The sequence below is a fragment of the Periophthalmus magnuspinnatus genome, chromosome 5 (genome assembly GCF_009829125.3).
Source record: "Periophthalmus magnuspinnatus isolate fPerMag1 chromosome 5, fPerMag1.2.pri, whole genome shotgun sequence".
NCBI classification, from domain to species: domain Eukaryota; kingdom Metazoa; phylum Chordata; class Actinopteri; order Gobiiformes; family Gobiidae; genus Periophthalmus; species Periophthalmus magnuspinnatus.
In genome coordinates, this window is record NC_047130.1 from 25,122,616 (window position 1) to 25,146,583 (window position 23,968).

A 23,968-nucleotide genomic window follows, 5' to 3' on the forward strand; every position below is an offset into this window, starting at 1 on the left:
CAATAAAACTAATAATAATAATAATAATAATAATAATAATGATGATGATGATGATGATGATGATGATAATAATAATAATAATGATGATGATAATAATAATAATAATAATAATAATAATAATAATAATAATAATAATAATAATAATAATAATACATTTGATGTTGTTCAGCCAAGTAAAAAAAAATCAATATTCCTTCATTAGAGCTTGACGTGCCATATGCTGAGCCATTGCACTTTTAATGTCTGTGGATGTCATGAAGCCAGTTTAGGCTTAACTTTTGAACACCTAATGCATTTGTATTTGCAGTTTTATACTATTCATTTAAGTTTAGACAGTTTGGCAGCTTATTAAGAACTGTCTCCCATGCAGTGATCTGTTACGGTGCTGGTCTTACATCCAATTTCAGTCAAAGCAAGGAACACACAGAAGCAGTCCTTGTTGTGACTATAATGTTATGAAAGAAGCCAGTGATGCATTTAAATATGACAGGAAATTATTTTTAGCGTTGTTTGCTTTATGCTTCTGAAGTCCTTATCATAAAATCACAAACAACATCATCAAATTCAGCCAACATCCGCTACGACTACGGCGACAACGAAACAATGAATGACTTTTTTTTACTCATTGATTGATCCAGTGTTATTTTTATTCTTATTAAAACAAATAGAATGTATTTTATTGCTGCTTTTACTGCCGTTTAACACAGTCTGAACTCTGCTCTAAACCACATGCTTTTCCTGACAGTCCATTAAAAAGCTTATCATTGACAATTACAAATGACTGAATCTCAATCTTCATTAAAACGTGATGAATTGGCCAGCGCTACCGTCTCTTAAACCGTGACATCCGTGTGACGTTCCTTTGAAATACAGCCTCGTTCATTGTGGTCATGCTCCTCTCTCTACGCTCCTGAGCCAATTGAATTTGAGATCATCTGCAGGAAGCTGGATATTGAATTATATCCCGGAGGACGTAAATAGCTAGTTGGGAATGATTTAGGATTGTTGGGAGCAGTGATGGGGAAAGATTCTCCTTCTGCAAGGTCTTAAAGCTGTTATTGAAACTGTCTGGAATAAGAGAAAGAGCTGTTTTAACATATCGCATTAAAAACACAAGAAATTAGACACAAATCTTTAACTTTGGCATCGTGTACATGCATATCGGGGTCTAAATATTTGAAACAATAAAATATAGCCTTATAAACAAACAAGCTGTCCTCAGACTGTGGAATCTGTACATATTCTAAATACATCAAGATTCATTCTTTTAACATTGAAAGTATCTGTTTCCATGGAGATAAGCAGGTGGTGCCAGATCTGTGGTGAGACGACCCTGCTCACAGAAAGAAAGTATGATTCTAAACTGACTAGAAACATCTGTAATTAAATACATGTAAGCAAAATAAGTTTAATGCCATAGACTTCTGCATTTGTCAGGTTAATATCAACATGTATCGGTAGTTATGCTTTTAAACTCAAGATATTTTCTTTGTAATAAAATTTTACTTGCAGGTTTTCCAAAAGATCATTCTCACAACTTGGGACTAGCTCATTGATGTAAAGCTGTATTGATGTCACAGTTAATTAGCATGTGTTGTTTCGGCGTTGGTTTTATCGGCCATAATCTGTCATAACATGGCTGTCAACTGTCCAATCAGAGCGCCACACCCACCGCTGCCGCTCGCCCTGAGAACACAGACTTGTTACAAACCTTTGATGCTTGAATTCACCAGATCAAAGCTCACTTTTTTTTTTATATGTTAGCAATGTTTTTTTAGAAGAGCGCAGTGCTTGTCTTGCAGCAAATCACTGTAGAGGAAATGAAAATATTAGCAGCTGGGGTCTTGTTTTTGAAGCTTGTTGTTGAGGTTGTGCAAGCAGTGTCAGAGCTGCCTACTAACCAGTCTGTCAGTGAAATGTCTTCTTTGTGGGAATCAAAGAGATGTAAAATCAATGGATATCAGGTTAGCGCTAAAGAAAATGCTGTTGTCTACAGAATGGGGATGACCACAGCAGTTGGACCGTACAGTACTGCTCTGCGCTGGCTCCATTATCACGTCCTAATATTGCCCATTTGTCAAACTATGAGAACCATTTGGAAGCAATTTAGCCAACTGGGGGCTCGTCACTTTGAATAATGATGCGCTTAATAGTGTTTTCTGCACATAGCCTCAAGTGGACAAGTATATGGTTAAGATGTGTTTGCTGTTATAACTCAAGCGGTTTTAAGGATACAACTTACTATGTTTAATGTTTTAGGGCTGGGGGAGTCGGGATACTTATCATAGCATGTGCGCAGTTTAGAAAATATTTGCAATTGTTTCAAAAATCAAAAAAGAAGAGCGGAAGAGCAATTTGTATCACGTGTCATGCGGAAAACATCTCCAGTATGTAGCTTCTTTTACCTGAGATAAGTATAGTTTGATGCGTTAATTGTTGATTCCCCTTTTATGTGTAAGCTGCCATGTTTGTTTTGTCATCATCGGATCATGTGTCTGTCTGATTGGTTAATCTACCTGTCAATCACGCCCTAGTGAATCGGGGTGACAGGATATAGTTCCAGACCCACTCATCTTTGATAAGTTTTGTCAAAGCGTGTGGTTTTATAGAGTTCCATAAGTGTGTATTTATATTTCAGTATGACTTTAACAAAAGAGCTGGTTTTCAATCAAATCCCAGTTTATAGGGAGAGAATATGGGCGCACGTAGGTCTGTTAAACATGTATTTCATTGTCTTCCCAAAGCCTTTTTTACCCTTTCCTGTGGTTTTGCGTGGCCTAACTGTATTTTATTGGGAGTATCTTCAAATGCTGCATGCTCACATGTTCAATTTATCATTCATCCTTTCTATTTTTGTCTCTCAAATGGACTTTTTATTCAACTGTGAAGGTTATGGAGCAACATTTTTCTGATGAAATGTAAAAGTAGGGCACTGTATAAGACCCTTATAAATCATTTTTTAACAATCCGTTTTGAGAGGGTAAGGCTTTTAGTAAGAGATTTAGAGGACAAATGGGATCCTGCATTGCATTGGTTGATTGGTTTATTTTAACATCATACAGTAAAGCCAGAGGCAAGTTTGTTTTGAGGGAAAATATTAAAAGAACAAAAAATGACCAGATAAAACTTCAATTTGTATATCAACAGATTTAAATCTATTAAACAGGACAAATGCTACATTAGATTTTTGGCATTGCTCATTTCATTTCAAAAGGACATTAAGTCAGTGAAGATCACAAAGACGAGCAGTACTTTGTGAAATAGACCTCGCTTTTGTTGACAAAAATGAGCGTTGCATAAAAGATTAAAGGCCATGATATACATAACCTCACATCATCTTTTAATAGGATAAGTGTGATTTTGTTTTTAACCTGCAGACAGATTCAAGTGTAATGGTGCATTAACATATGGTGAATGGGAACGACGTGCACTAAACAAATGGTCGCCAGGCAACAGAAATACAATTTTATCATCCCTGACGCGGAGGCTGATCACAGCAGCAGCAGCTTCAGTCCGGTTTTAGAGGCCTGTATTTCCATGTACAGAGTCTAGTGTGAAAGATGCAGTGTTCATTTTGGTGCTAATCCTGTTCCCAGTGCTTTATATTGTAATTGGTCTGTTTGTATGAGTTAATTAAGGCCATGTACCAACGTATTTTAGGACATTTCAATAAAACAAAACAATTCACGGGTGCAGCAAATCTACAGTCTCGAGGATTAACAAGACAAGTCGAGATAATGAAAATTTCTGTGTTAAAAATATAAAATATAAAAGTACAAGAACAGTAGAAGAACACAAATATGCAGTCAAAAAAATCAAGATAAATAATTAAAACAAAACAATACAAAAACAAAAACAAATATAATATAAATCTAATGTGAAATTGAATGTGAAATACACAAAATCACAATAAAATGTTTGCAGATGTGTGTCTAAAAATGAAGGCTGTATTGTACACTGACACATGTTGATAGTTGCAGTGTTATTTGTTGACCTCGGCTTTGACTGGAGCGTTCTTAGTTCCCCTTCTTTCCCTTCATATTGTATAGTTATATCACTTAACATAGCGCTTGGGTGATTGGTCAAAGCTGCCTCATCCTGTATCACTTTAACAAAATAGAGCATTGAAAACCTATTGTACCCCAAATGCTTCTGGCACAGAGGAGAAAATGCCATAGTTGTCCACTTCCTGTCCGTGTTTCCTGTCTCTCTTATCTCATTCTCCCTTCTCCAGGCCTCTTCACTAAACCGCCGCCTAAATGTCACATAAATGTCACATTAATTATTCTCACGGAGACTCTGGTCCAATCTAGAGCTCCTGTCTGCTGTTTGCTGTCCTCAGGAGTCACAACGCGCTCCATCCTTCACTCAAATCAGATTGGAGTCACCGGGAAATAAGATTGGACTGTGTATGCTGGAGGCGATGACCACAGATGTTATAAGGAAAGCCAGGGTCACCCCGATTTAAGATATTCTATAAGGAAAGTGCGTAAACGGTGCTAAAATATACAGTTACAAGGGTATATTATAACATAGTTTGTACATGTTGTGTAAAATAATACCAAAACATAAAAGAAGACTGTCTAAACGTCCCACTACTGACAGATAGTTTCTGCTTCAGTGGGGCAACAACACTTAAATACTGCCTGGCCCGAGCCCTTCTCCAAGTACAATTTAGATTTAGGTCAGTCTGGCTGGACATCTGGCCTTCTTCGCTCAGAGAGGTAACACCTTTACGTAAGCATGAGAGTACAGGTAAGGATGATCAAACAATAGAGATGTGAAATAAAGCAGCAGACGTGTAAAGGGAAAAACACAAAGGTACCTATAGCTTTCCTGTGAGACAAAAGGATTAGACAAAGAATAGTGCAGCTTTTAACACATCTTACAGCGTATCTTGGACAATAGGAAAACATCACACGATACTAAAATGTCTACCAATGTATTTTAGCCGAGCATTCATTTACTTTTTATATTTTTCTTACAATATATATTCAGTTGGGAAAAGTGGAATTTTTATTATTTTTTTTTATTTTTATTTTTTTATGGTGGTGTAGCTTTAAGTCATGACTTTACATGGAGGAAGTTTAAGCGTCTTACTTTGCTTAAAAGAGCACTATCTCATGAACAGGTTTATTGAAGGACTGTTCAACCACAAAGTCTCACTCCGAACTGCAAAATTCATTTCACTATAGCTTTAACTAAGAAGCTATATCTTAAACAAACCCCAGCTTTCTATGGGAGAGACTCTTGGTCCAAATATGTGTAAAATTGTGATCAAATTTAAACTCTATATTTTTTTCCATTGTCTTCCTACTGATGGTGATTTTGCTCATCGTTGCTGTGTTTTAGTGGGCGTATCTTCAAATGCTGCATGTCCACACGTTCAGTTTCTTATTCTATTTTTGTCATATGGGCTCTACATTCTACTGTTCAGGCTATAATGCGCAATTTTTTGATGAAACTTAAAAGTAGGGCACTATGTAGGACTCAAAAAGCCTCTTTAGAAATCATTTTTGGTATTTTTAACCATCCAATTTGGGAAGGTGAAGAGTTTTGTGAGAAACTTAGAGGGCAAATTGGAGCATGCATAACTGTCATTTATACCATCTGTGTTAAAAAAGCAGAACAACCAAATCCCGAATCTGTCTGGGAGTTTTGTGCATCAGATGACAGCCAGATAATCCCAATTACTCTGCTCTCTTGTTACGCTGAAGATGCTTTATAAATATATTTTGGACATGTTCCTGTTCTTAAACTAATGTGTGATGTGATCCAAGAGGGAGCCATAGGAATAATGAGGTATGTGTCTGACAGAAGAGGAGACGGAAGTAGCCCGGGTTTGTGCATGTCTTTAATGAATTCACTAGCGATATGAAGATTAATTTACGTGGTGTTATTAATATCAGGGTTTTAGGGACTCTGTTGTGCCCATATGTCCAAAGGGGTGGATTTGCAATTAAGTAAAAATTGCTGGTCGAACAATTAGCTCTTTGCACAATGGCACTGCGCTAACATAACCTCTGTAATACTCTGAGAATGCCCGATCTCATGTGATCTCGAGAGCTAAGCTGGGTCTGGACTGCTTAGTGCTGGGATAGGAGACAGCTGGAAAAAAAAAAAAAAAAAAAAAAAAAAAACTGGTGCTGTATTTGGGCTGCAGTGGCTCTAATCCATACCGATGCTGTGTCCTTAGGCAAGACACTTCAGCTACCTTGCCTAGTATGAATGTGGAATGTCAGTGATTGGTGGCGTTGGAGGGGCTGATGGTTCACATTGGCAGCCCTATTTCTGCCAGTCTGGGTTCAGGGCAGCTGTGGTTAGAGAAGTAGCTTACCATCAGCAGGTGTGGAGTGAATGAATAATACAATGTAAAGGGATTGAGGTGAATAAAGTAAATATTCCATCGGAGGACACTTCAGAAAGATCTACAGTTTTATATCAACGATGCCGTCACTCTGTCCATGAGCAGGGCACTTACCGTACATATAAAATACTTTTAAAATTCCGCCCTTAATGTCTAGATATCGTTCTTGCAGTAGACCTCAAAGTCAAAGCAGCAACATGTGACCAATAAGAATGCACTGAAGTACTGAGAGTTGACTCACTGCTCTGTATGGGATATATAAAGTTCCCATATATTTTCAGAGTCTTATACTGCATGGCTCCATAGAGTGGTGCACAGGACTGGATCATGTGCAGAGCCTGAAGTGATCTGGATGTGTGTGCTCTGCTGCCAGCTCCTCTCTTTCCCTCTCGGCCCCTCTCTGTCCCTCTCAGCCCCTCTCGGCCTGTCACTGCAGCTACGTGTCAACTCCGACTCGTTCAGTCTCCGCTCCGGTCTGTGCCACAGGACGACTGCGGGGCTTTTGGTGTAGATTCAATATCCACAGATTCAGCAGAACCTCCAGACAAAGATATGTGTAAATACAGTCAAAAGAGTGAGGGTAACTTGAATTGAATTGCTTTTTCACTTGACAGTATCCATTAGGCAAAAAGCAGTTGAAGCCATTCGCTCATCCACATCTCAGATCCTGATCTCAGAGTGTATTGAAGTAGTATCGTATTATAGTTATGAAATACAGCATTGCACTAAATTCACTTGAGCTTCAGTACAAGACTTGGTTTTCAGCTGGCATCATAGAGAGACTTTCTGAGAGAGTTGGCCAAATAATGTACAGTTAGAGTTGTAACATAAGAAGAAGTCTGATAAGATTTGAATTAATTTGAAAAAACTAACAAATACTACATGTTTGTGAAGGTAGATGTGCTAACTTGGGGTTCGTTCAAAAGTATTCAAACACTAAACAGATAAATGCATTTACCAGTTTCGCTTTCTACATTGTTTTGGTTCGTGCTAATGGACTTACCACAAAGTTGACACATTTTGCCCGTAACTTTTTCATTTCTATCACCCAATGTTGATATCTATAACTTTGAGTGTTACCCAGCGGTAGAAGGACATGAAAAAAACACAGTATAGATCAAATTTTGAAATCTCCGTACCAGTTTGAACAGTGTAGTGCTAAAATTTAGTAGCAGCAAAAAATGTGCAGAGTTGAGCTGAGCGGTGCTTGAGTTGTGTTTTCAACCATTTTACAAGGCACACGTTAAATTATGGAGAGGACAGTTGGGGGGGGGTGTCACCTCAGGTTTGCAGTTGTGAAGTGGATTCAAGAGATGTTAAGTTTTAATGGCAGCAGCTTGGAAACACTGTCATTATTTTGTGTGAATTCTATTTATAAAACTGTAGCTTTGCACGTAATTTCCTATACCCGAACTTCCTGAACACCTAAAGTCAATGTAATCCGTCAGTCGTAGTTCGTAGTACGGCTGTAAGGCTTTTGATACTACATTTCGATATTAGACCAGTGTATGAATAAAAGAACAAAAGTATATGCCATGATATACTTGATTGATAGATCAATCAATTCTACATTTCTTTTAGATAACCATTTCAGATAAGCCTTTACAAACACTCTAAAGTCACCCCACCCCCTGTTGATGTTTACTCTGTAATTAGTGGCTGTAGTGCTGCTAAAATGATTTCTCCTCCAGCATGCATGTACTGCGTGAATAATGATATGACATATGATATGCACCGAGCGTTTAAGGTTTCCTGGCGACAGTTCATGACGGGACACAGTGTAGTATGTCAGTTCGTCCAATGGCATGATTTAAAAGTGTGTGTGATGTTGAATACATATTGTGCATGAAACCTCTCCCCATGTGATTTCGCTGTTCAAATATTTACGTAATGCTCGTTTCATCTCCAGGTCCTTAATTACATGGACTAGTTGAACCAGAGTAACCTAAACCCGTGTTCGGGGAAGCCGTTGATAATAGTTGCCATAGAAACGCATGTTTTGTGTTGTTGATAGTCCAAATGAAAGTCTAATGAACGGGGCTATGAGTGGTGATCATCTACATACCCTTAGGTAAAAAGACAGCATCTGATAATATTTAGTACACGGGATTTGTAGTGATTTTAATACATAACGGGGTGTTGCACGATCTGGTGTTGGTCAGTCATCCAAATGTAGCCTATGCTCATGTAAAAGAGTTGAAGCAGGCTTGAAACCACATGAAAGAGCTGGATTTGAGCTTGAATCTTAATGGAAAAATGTTCTGACGTGATCATATCAGGTTTGAATCGTTCATACGCAAACAAACACTGGCTAGTACATAAGTTGTGAATGGTCAAGTTGGATTTGTTTTTGAAATGGGAATACTTTCTGACTAAGCCCTGAATAAATAAACAAAACACTGCAATTTTCAGATATTGTGGGCTGTATGCATAATCAAACACGATGAAGTTGGTCTGAATATTTTTAAACTGACACCTGCTTCCTGGTTGTTAAATTCTTGCCTATTTCCAGTAGCAGTCGAGTATCTGTTTGTAGTATCGCCTGAATATGGCTCTACTTCAGAAATCACTCAGATTCTTTCAAAATCACTTCTACTGTTGATGGATACTCAGAATAGTAAAAGATGTTTTGAAAATTGGGGGAAGAACTCATCATTATTCAAATACTTAATCACGTCTAATGGGGCGTCTCAGCTCTCTGCAGTAGTGACAGTACAGACATAACATGAGGGTACAGGCGCAGAGTTCTGTTTGACCTCATGTGCCTTGCGTAAAGTGTAACTCTGAGGGTCATATATTAATATTTGAAGTCTTTAATCAGTTTGCTTCCAGATACAGCGCCCAGTGGTGAATCGTGCAAGTACAGCAGGGACTTGTCACATGCATGATATGAGGATCAAAGGAAATAATTCAAAAGGCTTTAGCAATACTGAAACATTTAACACATTTGGAGTACTTGGGTTTCAATCTGTGAAAGGAGGAAGCTAACTGCGCTGGATTGTCTATATGCGCTCATCCTAAATCGTACTTCAATTGTCTAAACTGTATGTGGTGATTGGATTACTTTGAGCAAAACTGTGAAAGAGAGATCAGCAAATAAGATTCATTGTAGTTTTTTGTTGTGGTGCCATCAGTGTTGGAAGAAATACTCAGTTTTATTAATTAAGTAAAAGTATCCGAGCAAATAAAATGCTCAAGTAAATGTAAAAGTATCACATGAAAACATATACTACTAAAAATATTAGTACCCATTTTAAATTGTACTTAAAGAGTAAAAAGTAAAAGTATTTCTAGCAAATTTTGAGCTCTATAATAAAGCATCAATTGTAGTGATTTTGATACAGATTTGTGCAGCATTTTGTTCAACAGAAACAATTGAATGAATCCTTTTTTCTAGCTGTTTTTATTTGTACATTTTTATTTAGGTTGATCAAAATAAACCCTCAGCCTTTTCAGCAGATCTCAAACGGTAATACAAAATACTTTTACTTTTCAGTCCAGTTTGAAAATGTAGTATTGTACAAAGTAAAGATCCCTGCTATCAAAAGTAGCAAAGTAAAAGTAAGTAAGTATCCACTGTAAAACCGGCTTACGTTACGGATACCTAAAATGTTTACTTAACTACAGTACTTTACTACTTTTCCAAAAGATAACAGGAATTTTCAAGTTTTGACATTTGAGTTTGAGCAGAGAACAATTCCTCTTTTTCACCTGCTGTGATTTGTGTTGTAATTTGACATATATGTTTAAGTATTCATTCCAGCACGATGGGTCCTTTTCACTAATATTCACAGTACTTTCTGCTCCCAATTACTCAAGTGTAAATGGACATGTAACCAGCCAATCATAGCCCATACTGAAATAGAGACAATCTCGTTTGCAGCATGTGATTAGTTAAACCTTATTACTAACCCTAATCCTAACCCCAACCCTAATAACCCTAACCCAGCAAATGTACTAGTTTTTGAATACAATTTTATAATAACAGGTTTTGTCACAGATAATCGTTATTATAGTGAGTTTATTAAAAATCTTAAATAGATCAAAAGTGAAGTGCCCATAGCATTTTTTTTTTAAACTTTACCTTCATTTATAACTAGTTTAAACACCGTAAAAGGAGTCACTAGATACAAGTTTAACTATAAAACTGTTCAAATGAGTGTTTTTTTCAGTTATGTTAATCCCGGGCCACTCACAAATGGATTAGCAGCACTGACACTGAATAGCTATTATCCAGGCTCATGCAAATCTGCACAAGCACAATATCATCTGACAGCATAAGTTTGGGATTAAAACTTGTTGCAAGAGATTACTCTGGAGTAGTTTTGTACGTGAACACAAATTGTATTAAAATTTCTGGGTTTGTTTTATATGTAGATAGTTACATATTTTGTTGGGACATGTGGGGCTATGTATGTCAAAGAGGAAATCGTTATTTAGAAGTTGTAATAGTCAGAAGTGGTACAAACAGGCTATAAATAGATGGAGTCTCAAATCCAGGTCAAGTTACAGGTCAGCTCTGTGGAGAGGAGACCATGCTCACAATAAGAATGCATGTTTTTGAAGGGATTTCTGTGCAATTAACACCTGTACGTAAATATTTGCTAGATAGAAAAGTTTAATGCTATACTGTGAAACATAGCAGACAACACAATGGAATCTAGTGTAGCAGGTAGCAGACCCTCCACCGGAAAAGTTGCATAGTGTGTCTTTTAAATCACTGCCGTATCTTTGAACTCTTTTGCGTCTGTCTCCTTTTCTCTCTCTTTCTTTGCCGTCACTAAAATGTTTTAAAAGTTCAGTGTTGCTGTCTCCATGGCAACTGTCACATAGCCTCAGCTGCCTCTGATTCACTGCTGTTTGTGTGAGTGTGGGATTGTGTGTGAGTTTGTGTGTTTGTGAGTTTTTTGTGTTTCAAATCAATGCTTCGCGCGTGTTTACATTTCTGCCTCAGAGCTGCTGTCTGCCGAGGATCGCGTGACGTTTTCGGATTTCAGTAAAAATAAACTTCTGCAAACCACACCAACAGCAGTATGGAGATGATGTGGTGTAGTACTACTGCACGGATGCCTCTACACATGCATCGTTTTGTTTGGAAGGTGCAAGGAAAAAGGATAGAGGTATAAAGTGGAAATAAAAGAAGAGATTTTTACATCACTTTCAAACCCACAAAAAGAAGTAAAGTGCTTAAATTGCCCTTGGTTTGTTGATTAATTGAAGTTGGAGTAAAGTTTATAAAGAACTTTTTCACTTCAACATAGACCTGTTTTCTTTGATAAAATAGGCTATAAATAATTGTACTTTTTAGTATTTTTGTACCTTTTTATAATATTTTTAGTCAGACAGCCACCTCCTTAACTGCACTGCTCTTCTATTTCCATTACAAATTCTTCTTGGACCAATATAACAGGGATATTTTACATGATATATGGAAAAGCTTGCACCTACTTATCATCTGTATTCCTAACTATCCACCTACCAAATTTGACTCTTTTGCAAAAGCTTTCAGTGGGAGACGTCTCATGGCCCATCTGCACCTAAACACACACCTGGATAATACATTGCATCGTCATTACATCACACATTACATCACACACATCATGGATTATTCAGCACAGACCCCTAATAAACAAACAGGGCGACAAGCGGTTCAGTAACTACAATACACAAACAGTTATGAGTCAGTTACTTATTTAAGTCGTTCGAATAAGGAGTTTGAGTTTGGGCTGCAAGATTAATCACTGTTGAATCAATTAGCGACTATAATTTCCTCCGCAAATAATAAAATATATTATTCAGCAAAAAAAAAAAAAAACACAAATCATGTAGTTTAGGTATACAAACATATTCTGAAATGTGATTCTTGTATAGTTTGTTAGTTCATATTTCAGTGTTTTGTTCAGTTCTTCTGGCTGTGATTTCATAAAATGTGAACTTTGAGCAGAATCCTATAAATTTGACCAAATAGTTCAGCCCTAGTCATTATTATTATGAAACTTAAGTCCAAATTTAAATGTAGAACCATCATTTAAAAGAGTTTAGCAGATAAACAGAAGAAGGCAGTATAAGTCCAAGTCCTCTGGCTCTGGTCATTTGAGTTGAATCATGAGTCCTGGAAAAGACTCGAGTACTACATCTCTGTTTGACCCAGGTTTGCTCGATTAAAATAGATCAATACAGACAAACCATACAGACAAAAACAGATTTATATAAATAGTAATACCATAAAATAGCATTATACCGTAAACACTGAATTTAATCAAATGTAGCCCTTCTGGTCATCGCTCTATATAAAGACACTATTATTAGTCTGAGTGGAGCAGTAGTTTCATCTCTTTTGCTTTCATGCGCTTGGGCAAAGTGACACTGGGTACATTTAGATATGTATGGAAAGTAAAAATCAGATAACCACAATAATCAGATATCTCAATAATAACATCTGATTATTAGTGTGTTTACATCTGATCATCAAAAACACCTTGGGACATGTGTCACTCAATGGATTTTTAGAATAACTATTGTGTTTGGAAGACAAAGTACAAGGGATTTTAAAATAACTCTTTCAATCTTTCACTTTTATTTTTGTCTTTGCCACATCAGTTTGCCCGTTTTGCGTAATTTCCTTGTCAAAACCTATGAACAATTAGAAAGAAACCAGGTCACTTGCATCAGATGTAACTCAGATATTAACATTTCAATGTCTGATAAGTCCAGTATTAAGATAATGATCAGATTTCTGGTGTGCGTGTAAACATTAGGGCTGTGGGCCTTTAGTCGTTTAGTCGAATGATTCAACATATATGATTGATTGAACATATATACAGATAATACAATACACAGAAAAAGAATCTGACCAAAATGTGTCTTTATACATCTGAATACATAATTTCTAGTACTTTTGTGCATATGTTTTTGCATGAGTTGTAGTGTTATGAGTGGGGTCAGACACATAGAGATACATAATAGTTTGTAGACCTTTTGCCACGCCCCCTCTTTAGTTGACCAATCGAACAAAGGGACATGTCTTTGGTTGACTATAGCTCTAGAAAGCAGATCCACTGTTAAACTTTCTCACGTTAACAAGAGCATTTAGCTGAGACAATGTCGCTGCCGTGTCGTGAGCCAGACTGGGGCCTATACGGGTTCTATTTATACCGCCCTCGCCGCGCAGCTCTAGTTTAAATATAGATGCTGAGTCTGGATTCTCTTCTTCATCTAAAATGCATGAATAATTGAACGTCGCAGGAGATGAGGTGGGATTCATTGAGGAGATGGATGGTCGCAGGCGCAGATTTCCTCCCTGGAGACCTGTATTTGGTGGGCCCGCTGTGGAGCACTTTGGGTCTTGAGAGTGTAGTACACAGACACGTTGTAGGGAAGTCCAAAATGTCTGGTCTGAAACATTTATGTAATCTGTGTTGTATTTTAGGACGCAGTCAGGGAACAATGTTGAAGCAATCCACTTGAGTTGCATAAGAGTTCACAATAGTGTAGAACCATGCTGTATTATTCATTATAAAAAAAGAAAAAAAAAGAAAAATTGTGATTTCGACTGTAGTGGCTTTGATTAGGTGCACTATGTAACTTTGGGGGTCCATCACCTGCTTATGCACATGTTATTGCTTTGCCTAGAATGTTTCTTGGTATGGAATTTAACTTATCTATCTTGCATTTTATTTAATTACAGTTGTCTTTAAAGCTTATAAACACTTTGAAAAACTTCTTGCTTTAAGTGGAATCACCTCTCCACAGATCTAGCCTGTAACTTGGCTTGGTAAGGCTGTGTTGAATATTCAAGTCACCAGGTCTTGGACTGATAGTAAATAAACTTCTCCTGCCTCAGACATCCAGAGTCTCTTCTCTTTACAACTAGGACTTGTTAGGACAACACTTATTTTACCCCCCTAGCTATTTATCAGGGTATAAATAAATGTGTATATTTTATGCATGCATGTATTTTATCGATGTATTTTATTTCTATTGTCTAACCTTTTAAATAGATTCCATTATGATGATTAAACAGATGGCCCGAGAAAGGATAAAATTGAAACCCTTTTTATTGGTCCGTGTGCTGAGCTCTGATCCGTCTGTGCTGTTCTAAGTTGGAAGTGTTGTAGACCACAGTTAAGCCAGTGCCAGTGTTTCTCTACGACGCCGGGGGAAAAGCGGGAGCCTCAGTCTCCTCCCGTCTCCATGGAAACTCCTTCCTCCTCTCTCTCTTCCACAGCACCGAGGGCGAGCGAGAGGCCGAGTGTTGCACATTCACAATCAGAGCTGAAAACCAATCCATGTTAGAAAACAGAAGCCTGCAGTACAGCTGATCAAAGATGTTTGTGTGTTTGATGAGAAGACTTTTAACCACTGGCTTGAGAATTGTGAATTTAAAGCTATAAATGATGACGAAATATTGCATTGTACTCTTTTCTTGTCTTAAGTTGCTATGTTTAAGCCCAAAAATCTGTAAATTACATCCTGGATCGTGGGTTTAACTCCAGATGCACTTCTTCAGCCAATTAGTTGCCTTTATTTTTGACTAAGTTGGTCAACAAAGCAAGTCATCAGTCTAGTTTATAATCTTGAACATTATAAACTAGATTGAAATACAAGTTTACACAATTCTTCCCAATTACCAAAGCTTGGGACTGGCACAATGGGTATAGCTCTACTCCCTTGTCCCCTTGTTGCTCCCTAGTGTAAAGGCAATGTGCTATAAGTAGCAACACTTAAGAAAAGGAGGTTCATCTACAATGCGATCTGACCCAAATCAGAAAACCTACAGAGATTTGAGGGGTACATAGAAGAGGAGGGGGTAAGACAAATTAGGGATGGGAGGAGAGACTGCTGTTCCGAGGCAGGTCGTCGACGACGCCTCCTGTCGAGCTGCCAGGGGGTTGTCATGGCGATGGGGCTGGCAGTCAGAGCTGGAGAGGAGAGCTGCATGGTTACGGGAAAACAGGGAAAAGAAACACCAAGCCAGATGCATCCAAACATCTGGAGTTTAGCTGGAGCACATGAGGAGTAAGTCAGATAACCACCTGTTTAATGTTTAATCTTTGCTTAAAGGTGCTGTATCTAACTGCTCTAGATTTTTAAATGCCCTTCACACTATGCCAAATAATATAAAGAAACTATTTTAGGAGAAAAACAAGACTGAAGTATATCACCCATGTACTTTGTGAGGTGTAAGGGGCACAAATCTTTGTCCAATCAGGAACATAGATGGAAGTGAACCATGTAGAAACAACTGCCTTTGAGTATCCCAGGCAGTTGTGTGTCTGTCATGATGCAGATTAATAAAAATATCAAGTGAGAGAAGGGACTAAGTGGCCATTTTTACCAGTTAAAATGAAGAGCACAACTGTGGCTTCAGACTGAGCTTATCACTGACGGACTGTGAATGAGGAGTGAATCATTATTAAAGGCCAAACCACCCTGAGAATGCCCAAAAACCTGGTTAGTGCTGGATGGGAGACGGTTGGGAATACCAGGCATAGCGGGGCAGAAAGTGCATACTATTGTTGTGTCTTTGGGCAAAACACAACTCCACCTTGCCTCTAATATCCATGTAAGCTGGTGTATGAGAGCAAATGTGGGACAATGGATGGAAATAGGTAAGTTAACAGTTTACATATGTTCATTGCACTGTCCCAGCCAAACAGCTTTAATAATTGATGAACTGAATAAAAGTTCACTTCAGGATACATGCTTTACTATCTCTGTCTACAGATATTGCAGTATTTGTAGAGTTTATATGGTCCTACAAAAAAAGGGATGAATTCCTTTGCCTCTCTAGAATACATTGACATTTTATTCTGGTCGTGTTTCCTTGGTTTTGTGTGAAGTAGTAGTAGATGTGTGTATGTGTCCTAACCTGCAGAAGTGTCAGAGGAGCGGCTCTTCCCCTGACAGCATTACTACAGTGAGTGTAGCTCCTGTTGCTGCTAATGAGAGAGGCACCAAGTGAGGAGCGGTGAGCAGGGAGTTCCTCTGCTGCCTCTCGGGACAGCCCAAACCTAATGCACTGTGAGATACAAACCTCTGGGGCAGGTCAGCCAGGGTTGAGCGGGAAGGGCAAAAGTTAGAGGGGAAAAGTTATCAAGGTTGTTTCTCAATAGCAGTACTTTTAGCACTACCTTTTGTGTTTTGTTGTGCACATTTTAAACATTATGGATTAAAGATGGGCCAACATTTGCACTTTTTAGCGAATTGGCAATCGCCCTTAAATCTCTGGCAGAGGCCGATATTTTGTTTTTGTCCAATCTGCTGTGCAAAGAATACAGATAATTACACAAAACATGACTACACAGCCCTCCCAAAGGTTTATAGTAACAAAGGGTTAAGTTGGTCCTACATATTGACCCAAATATGTTGGCATGAAAAAAACAAATATTGGTCTATCTCTATTATGGATCAATAATCTGAATGAGTAACACTTTTATAGCATGAACACACGAAATCTATGAATACCACACATAAATAAAGCATTAGTAATAATAGTTGTATGTGGTAGAAGCATAATAGACGCATTAATAGCAGTATAATCAGAGTACTTCCTTACTCTCACCCTGAGTGTTTTGTACTCTTACATCCTCTTGAGTAACCTGGCTGCCTCTTTAGATTGAAAACCTCTCTTTTTTTATTGTATTGATAAATTTTACCTGTTCAGTTGTTCAGAATGAGCAAAGTTCAAGGTTTTCTGTGCTCTTGGGAAAACGCTGATGTATGGGTTTGACCCTGACAGCACCTCTGTACAAAGGATTATTCACAAATACTGGGCCACAGCCATCTCCTATAAAGAGCTGCATCTTCATTCCACGAAAGCTACCATCAGTAAGCACTTTCACACAGCTAATATTGTAAGGACGGACAAAAACACAACTGTAGGGAAACTGTGCTCAAAGTCAAAAGAACAACCACTTGAAAATCTATTGATTCATAAAATGGACACAGTCTTGTTATTCTATTTTTGTCACAATTTAACAGATGCCCTCAATCCAGTTTTTTTAATTTTATTTTTATGTGGCTTCTATCAAATCATATTATATTCTTGAATGGTAATTTCTTATATTATTTGAGCTAAAATAACCTATGCATCCACAATAGTGCTCCAGCATCGAAAGTAATCGTAGAATTTTGTAAGAAAATATTGTCAGTCTTATCAACACTGTAATACAAATAGCTTATTATTCATGTTTCTATCCAGAATGATGGGAAATTTCCAAACCGATTACAATTTAAAGCTAAGTATTATATCCTTTAAATGGAAAATGACCTCAAAACGCTGCATATAACGGGGAGCTGAAACCCATGGCTAACACTAGAGATTTTGCATTTAGTTAAGTCAAAGTAAATTATTAAGACATGAGTAAAATGTAGCATGTTCTTCAAACTGCCTCAGTCTTTCTAAGCCTTAATGTCACCTTGTCTCACGATGATGGCTGTCAGTGCGGCATACGGTGTCGGAGGAGGGACATGACAGTTTGCCATAATCGCGACAGAACAGGGCTTTGTTCCAGCTCACCGTGGGATTTCCTGTCACTCTGCTGCTCTGCCTCTAACCCTTTAGTCAATGTGTCCTCTCTCCTCCAGATAGGCCTGTCCCCTGGTACCACCCTCTTTTAATAGACCACCACCAAGGATTCACCCAAAGTCACTGCCTTTTTAAAGTTTGATCTTGAGCCAAAAATAGACCAAGACACGTTTTGGGTGTTGACAGTATTCAAATATTGCACGTCCTTGCTCTCCATACCTATAAATATCCATCTTTGATCAATTGTGGAGCTTCAAATCTTGTGCTCAAAAATACAGCACTGCAATTGCATCCTTTGGTTATGGGTAATAGTGCCACTTTGCTTTACACTCCATGCTATAAATCCAAGCACAAATAGGGCGCGAGCCAGTTGACTTTGCCCCCAAGTTTACATAAATACAAAGGACTGTGTTAGAAAGGACATTTGTGTAAAATCTTTGCCAAATCAGTTTGCAGTTCTGTCTTCTGTTCATACAACTTTTAGCTTATCACACAGGTCCACCAGGTAGTTGTAGTCCCATGGTCCTTCAAAATAACTCTATGTAACTGCTATTTGAAACTGCATTTGTGGTAGTTTGGCAGTATGATATTTCCAAAAAGGTTCATGCTATACAATATTAATCTACTGTGATGCTGTTTTTGTTTTGTTTTTTACCTTAACCTATCGGTACAAAGTAATAATGCTTAAAATAGTTGTGCTTGTTTTTTTTTCTGTGATACTTTTCTATTCACTGTAATCCTGCTGCTCTGCCTTGATCTCTCCTGGGCCTAACATCTCCAGTTAAAGTTAGATTTACATAGGTTTCCTTTGGGGCACAAGGAGCAGGTTGGAGCAGAAATATACAGATAACAGCCTATTATTCAGGCTGCCACAACGCTATGGCAACAGTCTCCCTCACTCTGATTGGTTGCAGATAAAGTCAAGCCTCTTAAGCTATCACTTTAAATCTGGTTAGCGAATTATTATAGTATTGTCAGGGTACTGCGACTGTTGGCCTATTTGTGCCCATTTTGCTATGAATTGCTCTAGATAATTTATAAAGAAAGTATGACACATACACAAGTTCACAAAGCTGCTCTGGTTTGAGAGAATAGATGGAACAAGCAAATAACATTTATTCCTTTAAAAAAATATATAACTCATGATAAATAAAGTATAAGACATGTCTTCTCGATCAAGTATAGAGCTTTATGTTTTATACTACTTGTTGCCATTTATGAACAGAATTAACTTGCTGTGTTCAATCCATCCAACATGAGGGCATCTCTAACTCAGCACCACTTTGAACCTAAACCTGTGATTGGTCACATCTTTATGAAGGAAATTCAACATTATAATCTAACATCCTTCATAATATGATATTGCACTTGAAGGTGTCATCCTATATCTGTAACAGGGTTTATGAAGGATTTTGGCACTGGGCCCTAGCCTTTTACTGAAAAGCATTTTACTGCAGGCATGTATGTCTTGAAATATATGTATAACCACTGCATTGCAGCTGTTTGTAAATGTGGACACTGGTGACTGTACAAATGACAATTGTTACAGAAGTGTCATTTTAGTGCTGTATGTAGGGCACTTACTGAAAGCTCAGTTCTTGTTATCTTAGCCCGCATCATCAGAGGTATAATACTCCCTACAACAAAAGCATAGCCAGACTGGAGTGCACTAGACTAGAATGAACAACATCGCAATGTTTTGAGGGTTCATGTTGCCGGGTGCTGGATCCTGTGTTGATGGTAAATAAACTTGTTTAGCACTCCAGCATCATGCCTCTTCTCTTTAACTCTCGGACTATTACAGTTTATTCTACAACAACAATAGTGTTATCTACTGAAGGTTGGTTTTGTTGGGTTTTACTGACATTTCTGATAAGGCTGGGTTAACAGTGCCATGTTTACCCCCAGTTTAGCCATCACTTAGCCCTGATGCCATTGTTTAGACCCAGTTTAGGATTTTTAACATGGTTTACCAATTTGTTAAGTCAGCTATTCTCTGAGGTGATTCTTGGTGAAAAAGATGTCCAAAAACAATACACTGAGTATGTCTGCATTTTCTCCAGTATATACATCCCTGCTGTTTTGATAGAAAAGTAGATATCACAATTACACATTATATTAGATATTTTATCCCAGGATCTCTGCAATATCCTTATCCATCCCAGTGGGTGGGAGGGGGCATGGAGAAAGAGTCTTTGAAAGGAATGAAACATACAGTGATTTTGCATATTTTCATAACAACTAGACTCTTATCAAATATCCAGTTATGGAATTCCAGGGTTGGGTCAGGAGGGACCTCTGGCATACAGTTTATGCCTAATCAATATTTGAATCACTGAACACTAAGAGGCAGATATTGCACATGTGGATGGAAAAAATAAAGAGGGAGATGCATGCTTTTATTCACTCTTAGTACTGAATATGGGATTTAGCATATTGTGTGCTGTTATTCTGTCAACATCAGCCCATGAATATAGTCCTTTATCTATAGAGCTCCTCAAAGATAATATTAGGACTGTACCTGTGCATATAAAGCACATTTCAATGAAAAACATGGCAAAAAATGAATTATATCAACTGGGCAAAAGCTTGTTTTTTTTTGTTTGTTTTTTTTTTTTTTGTAAAATTAAAGCCTTTATAGCATTAAATAAAATAATATATCAAAGACAACTATTACAGTCAGTTCGTAAACAGTATGGTCCTTTGTCGTATGGCGGTGAGGAAAAGATGGAGAGGCTGAGGTAACTGATGGTTTTATTGCTGTGGTGGTGGAGGATTATAGCATGGACCAGAGATGATTAAGTATGAGAGAGAAAGTTATATGCATACTTGAAAGGTAATTAGTTGAGATGCAAAGCTAACAGACAGATGTCAAGACAACTTTTAGAGCAGCACAAAAAAAATTGAAAATTTTCTCATTAAAATCTATACTGAAAGTATCTTCTCTTCTTCTACCCACAGATTCTGGCGATCATCTCCATCCTCTTCATTGTTCTCTCTACCATCGCCCTGTCGCTGAACACCCTCCCGGAGCTCCAGGACACAGACGAGTACGGCCAGTCCACAGACAACCCTCAGCTGGCCCACATCGAGGCTGTGTGCATCGCTTGGTTCACCATGGAATACCTTCTCCGCTTTCTCTCCTCCCCAAACAAATGGAAGTTCTTCAAAGGCCCTTTAAATGTCATTGACCTGCTGGCTATCCTTCCTTACTATGTCACCATATTCTTGACAGAATCCAACAAAAGTGTCTTGCAATTCCAAAATGTCCGCCGTGTGGTGCAGATTTTCCGGATCATGCGAATCTTGCGTATCCTGAAGTTGGCTCGTCATTCCACCGGTTTACAGTCTTTGGGGTTTACTCTCAGAAGAAGCTACAATGAGCTTGGCTTACTTATTCTTTTTCTGGCAATGGGGATAATGATCTTTTCTAGTTTGGTGTTTTTTGCAGAGAAAGATGAAGAAGACACAAAGTTCAAAAGCATTCCAGCTTCATTCTGGTGGGCGACGATCACCATGACAACTGTTGGCTATGGAGACATCTATCCAAAGACTCTACTCGGGAAAATAGTCGGAGGTTTATGTTGTATAGCTGGAGTATTGGTTATTGCCCTACCTATTCCAATCATTGTAAACAACTTCTCAGAGTTTTACAAGGAGCAGAAGAGGCAGGAGAAAGCACTTAAACGAAGGGAAGCACTGGAGAGGGCGAAACGTAACGGTAGCATTGTGTCCATGAATCTAAAGGAGGCATTTGCCCGTAGCGCAGAGTTGATGGATGTCGTAGTGGAGAAAAGTGAAAGACCACATGACAACCATCTCTCGCCGAGTAGGTGGAAGTGGACCCCCAAGAGACAGCCCTCAGAAACAAGCTCAAATCGGTCATTCAACGCACAAGAGATGGGTTCGCCAAGCAAGTCCAGGAGTCCTCAAAGAATCAATGTGCAGAAGTTGGAGGAGATGTATAACCAGATGGCCAAAACACAATCACAACCCAATCTGAATGCTAAAGGGTCCCGAGCGGGCAAGCACAGAGATGAGATAGAGCTAGATCCAATTCAAGATCATGGTGCAGTGGTTCTAGGAGGAATTGGCGATATGAAAAGCTTGTCTAGCATTGACAGTTACATCAGTTGTGCCACAGACTTTCAGGAAAATCCACGTTTCCCACATGGTCCAACGATAGACTTGGGTACTCAGGAGACAAACCTATTCTCGCACAGTCCTGTCATAGCACTGCCCAGTCAGGCTAGCATCACCGCTGGTCAAAAGCACACACCAGAATCCATACTCACGCCAGTTTCGGTCACAAAATCAACATGTTCAGAAACTGCCAAGAAATTGTTTTTTTCCGGAAATTCCTCAAAGGTTCTTGCGTCTAAAGGGAGTGGCCGTAGCGACGGGGAATCCGGACCATCCCCTCTTTCAGATTCGTCAGTTCTGTCAGACTCTTTGTTGAGCCCAGAGGTTTCGGTCTACACCACCGCCAGCAGCAGGACCCCGCCCAAGTCCCCCGAATGCACTCCACTTGGGCCCACAGTTTTCACTTTCCATGACTCGTCAATCAGTAAGTACATTGACGCTGACACGGATGATGATGAACATCACAGGGATGTTTCAGACACAAGTCCATCAGAGAGGCTGCTTTCCAGATCTAGTCCCAAGTGCAACATAAGCAGAAACTACCAGAGGGGCACCAACCACTTTGAGACAGCACAGAAAATGCTGGGGCAAAACTGTTTGTTCCCACTGGGTATCCACGAGAACCATGTTGGACCCGAGATGGGGCGTGGGCGAAAGAGGGACAAAGGTCGGCAAAATACTTTAGACAAAAATCTCTGAGGTTCAATGGTGGATAAACAAACTCAGAATATTGTATGAGAATTATGGCTGAAAACAAAGCCTGTATTACCTGAACACACCACTAGGGGGTTTAGGTTAGAACAAGAGTGGTGTGGTGGATACTCTGGGAACACCTTTAAATTTGAGAATGTCACTGCCCCGTCTTCAGTTCATTCCTAATACTTTTACTTTTTGGAAAACTTCAGAGCCCTCCTGGTAGCCAACGGATGTTATCTGAGATTCCTTTGGAAATTATTTTCACAGCTATGAATTTTCTGTGCTGAATGTGGAGTCTCTGTCTCAACAAGGGAAAAAAAAAATCCAACTGCCCCCTGCCCCAAGTCATATTTTGTAGTCTGGAGATATAGGAGAGGACCTACAAGCCTATAAGCTACTAACTTGTGCCCACCATTCCCAATCCTGGCCTTAGTCATCAACGTTTGTAGGGGGTGTGCATGTCCTCGAGTGTGCATGGCAGTGTGAATGGATACAGTGAATACACTGTTGAGATTGTCTTAGCTGATTTATTTTTATATGAAGTAGATAAGAGAGAGTTATGTATAGAAATAATTATTTGAAAGTCTTTACATTTGATCTGAGGAGTATAGTGTATAGGTTTGATGTCCTGAAACAATGGCTGCAGATATGTAACACTGCGGCCAATCACCAATGAGAAAGAATGCTCAATAGTATTCTGTTATCTTTCATATCTCCACAAGCAAATATTATCTTCACCTCTGTATAAGTTAAAAAGCATTTTCCCACTGCTTCAGCAGTTTCTTTGTTCCTTAAAGTGCACATGAATGATGCATGCACCACCATAACAACATATTAAGTCCTTCACAACTTATGCATTATGAAATAATCTAATATTTTTATACAACATTTTGTGTTTAGTTTCTGTAAGTAACAGGCCTGGCCAGCTTAAACCTTTATTGAGAAGTAGGTAAAGGGTTCAGAAATCAGAAAGGACAAACCTCTGCTATGCCACAATGCTCCAGATCCACAAGTCATGATTTTTACTGAACCTACTATCACTTACTCAAGCCTTTCAGGCTTAATAAATCCCTCTTTACCTTGCATTAGTATCATGATTCAAGATGAACTGACTAGGTTTCAGCTGTTCTTTTTAAGGGTTTGGCTGGCCAGACTACCAAGATCTCCAGCATGCATTGGTCTATATAACACCAAATGAGCCAAAGACCACAGATGACATGTATAAATTAGTT

The 23,968-nt window shown here is 38.6% G+C and overlaps 1 protein-coding gene across 1 annotated transcript in view; it reads left to right on the top strand.

Moving 5' to 3' along the window:
- Positions 1-23,285, top strand: part of kcnb1 (potassium voltage-gated channel, Shab-related subfamily, member 1) — a 25,172-nt gene extending 1,887 nt beyond the window's left edge. Inside the window, exon 2 of the mRNA XM_033967079.2 lies at positions 20,859-23,285. Within this exon, the coding sequence (XP_033822970.1) occupies positions 20,859-22,739 (1,881 nt within the window). The 3' untranslated portion in view covers positions 22,740-23,285. The remainder of the gene's footprint in view (positions 1-20,858) is intronic.
- The last annotated feature ends 683 nt before the right edge of the window (positions 23,286-23,968 follow it).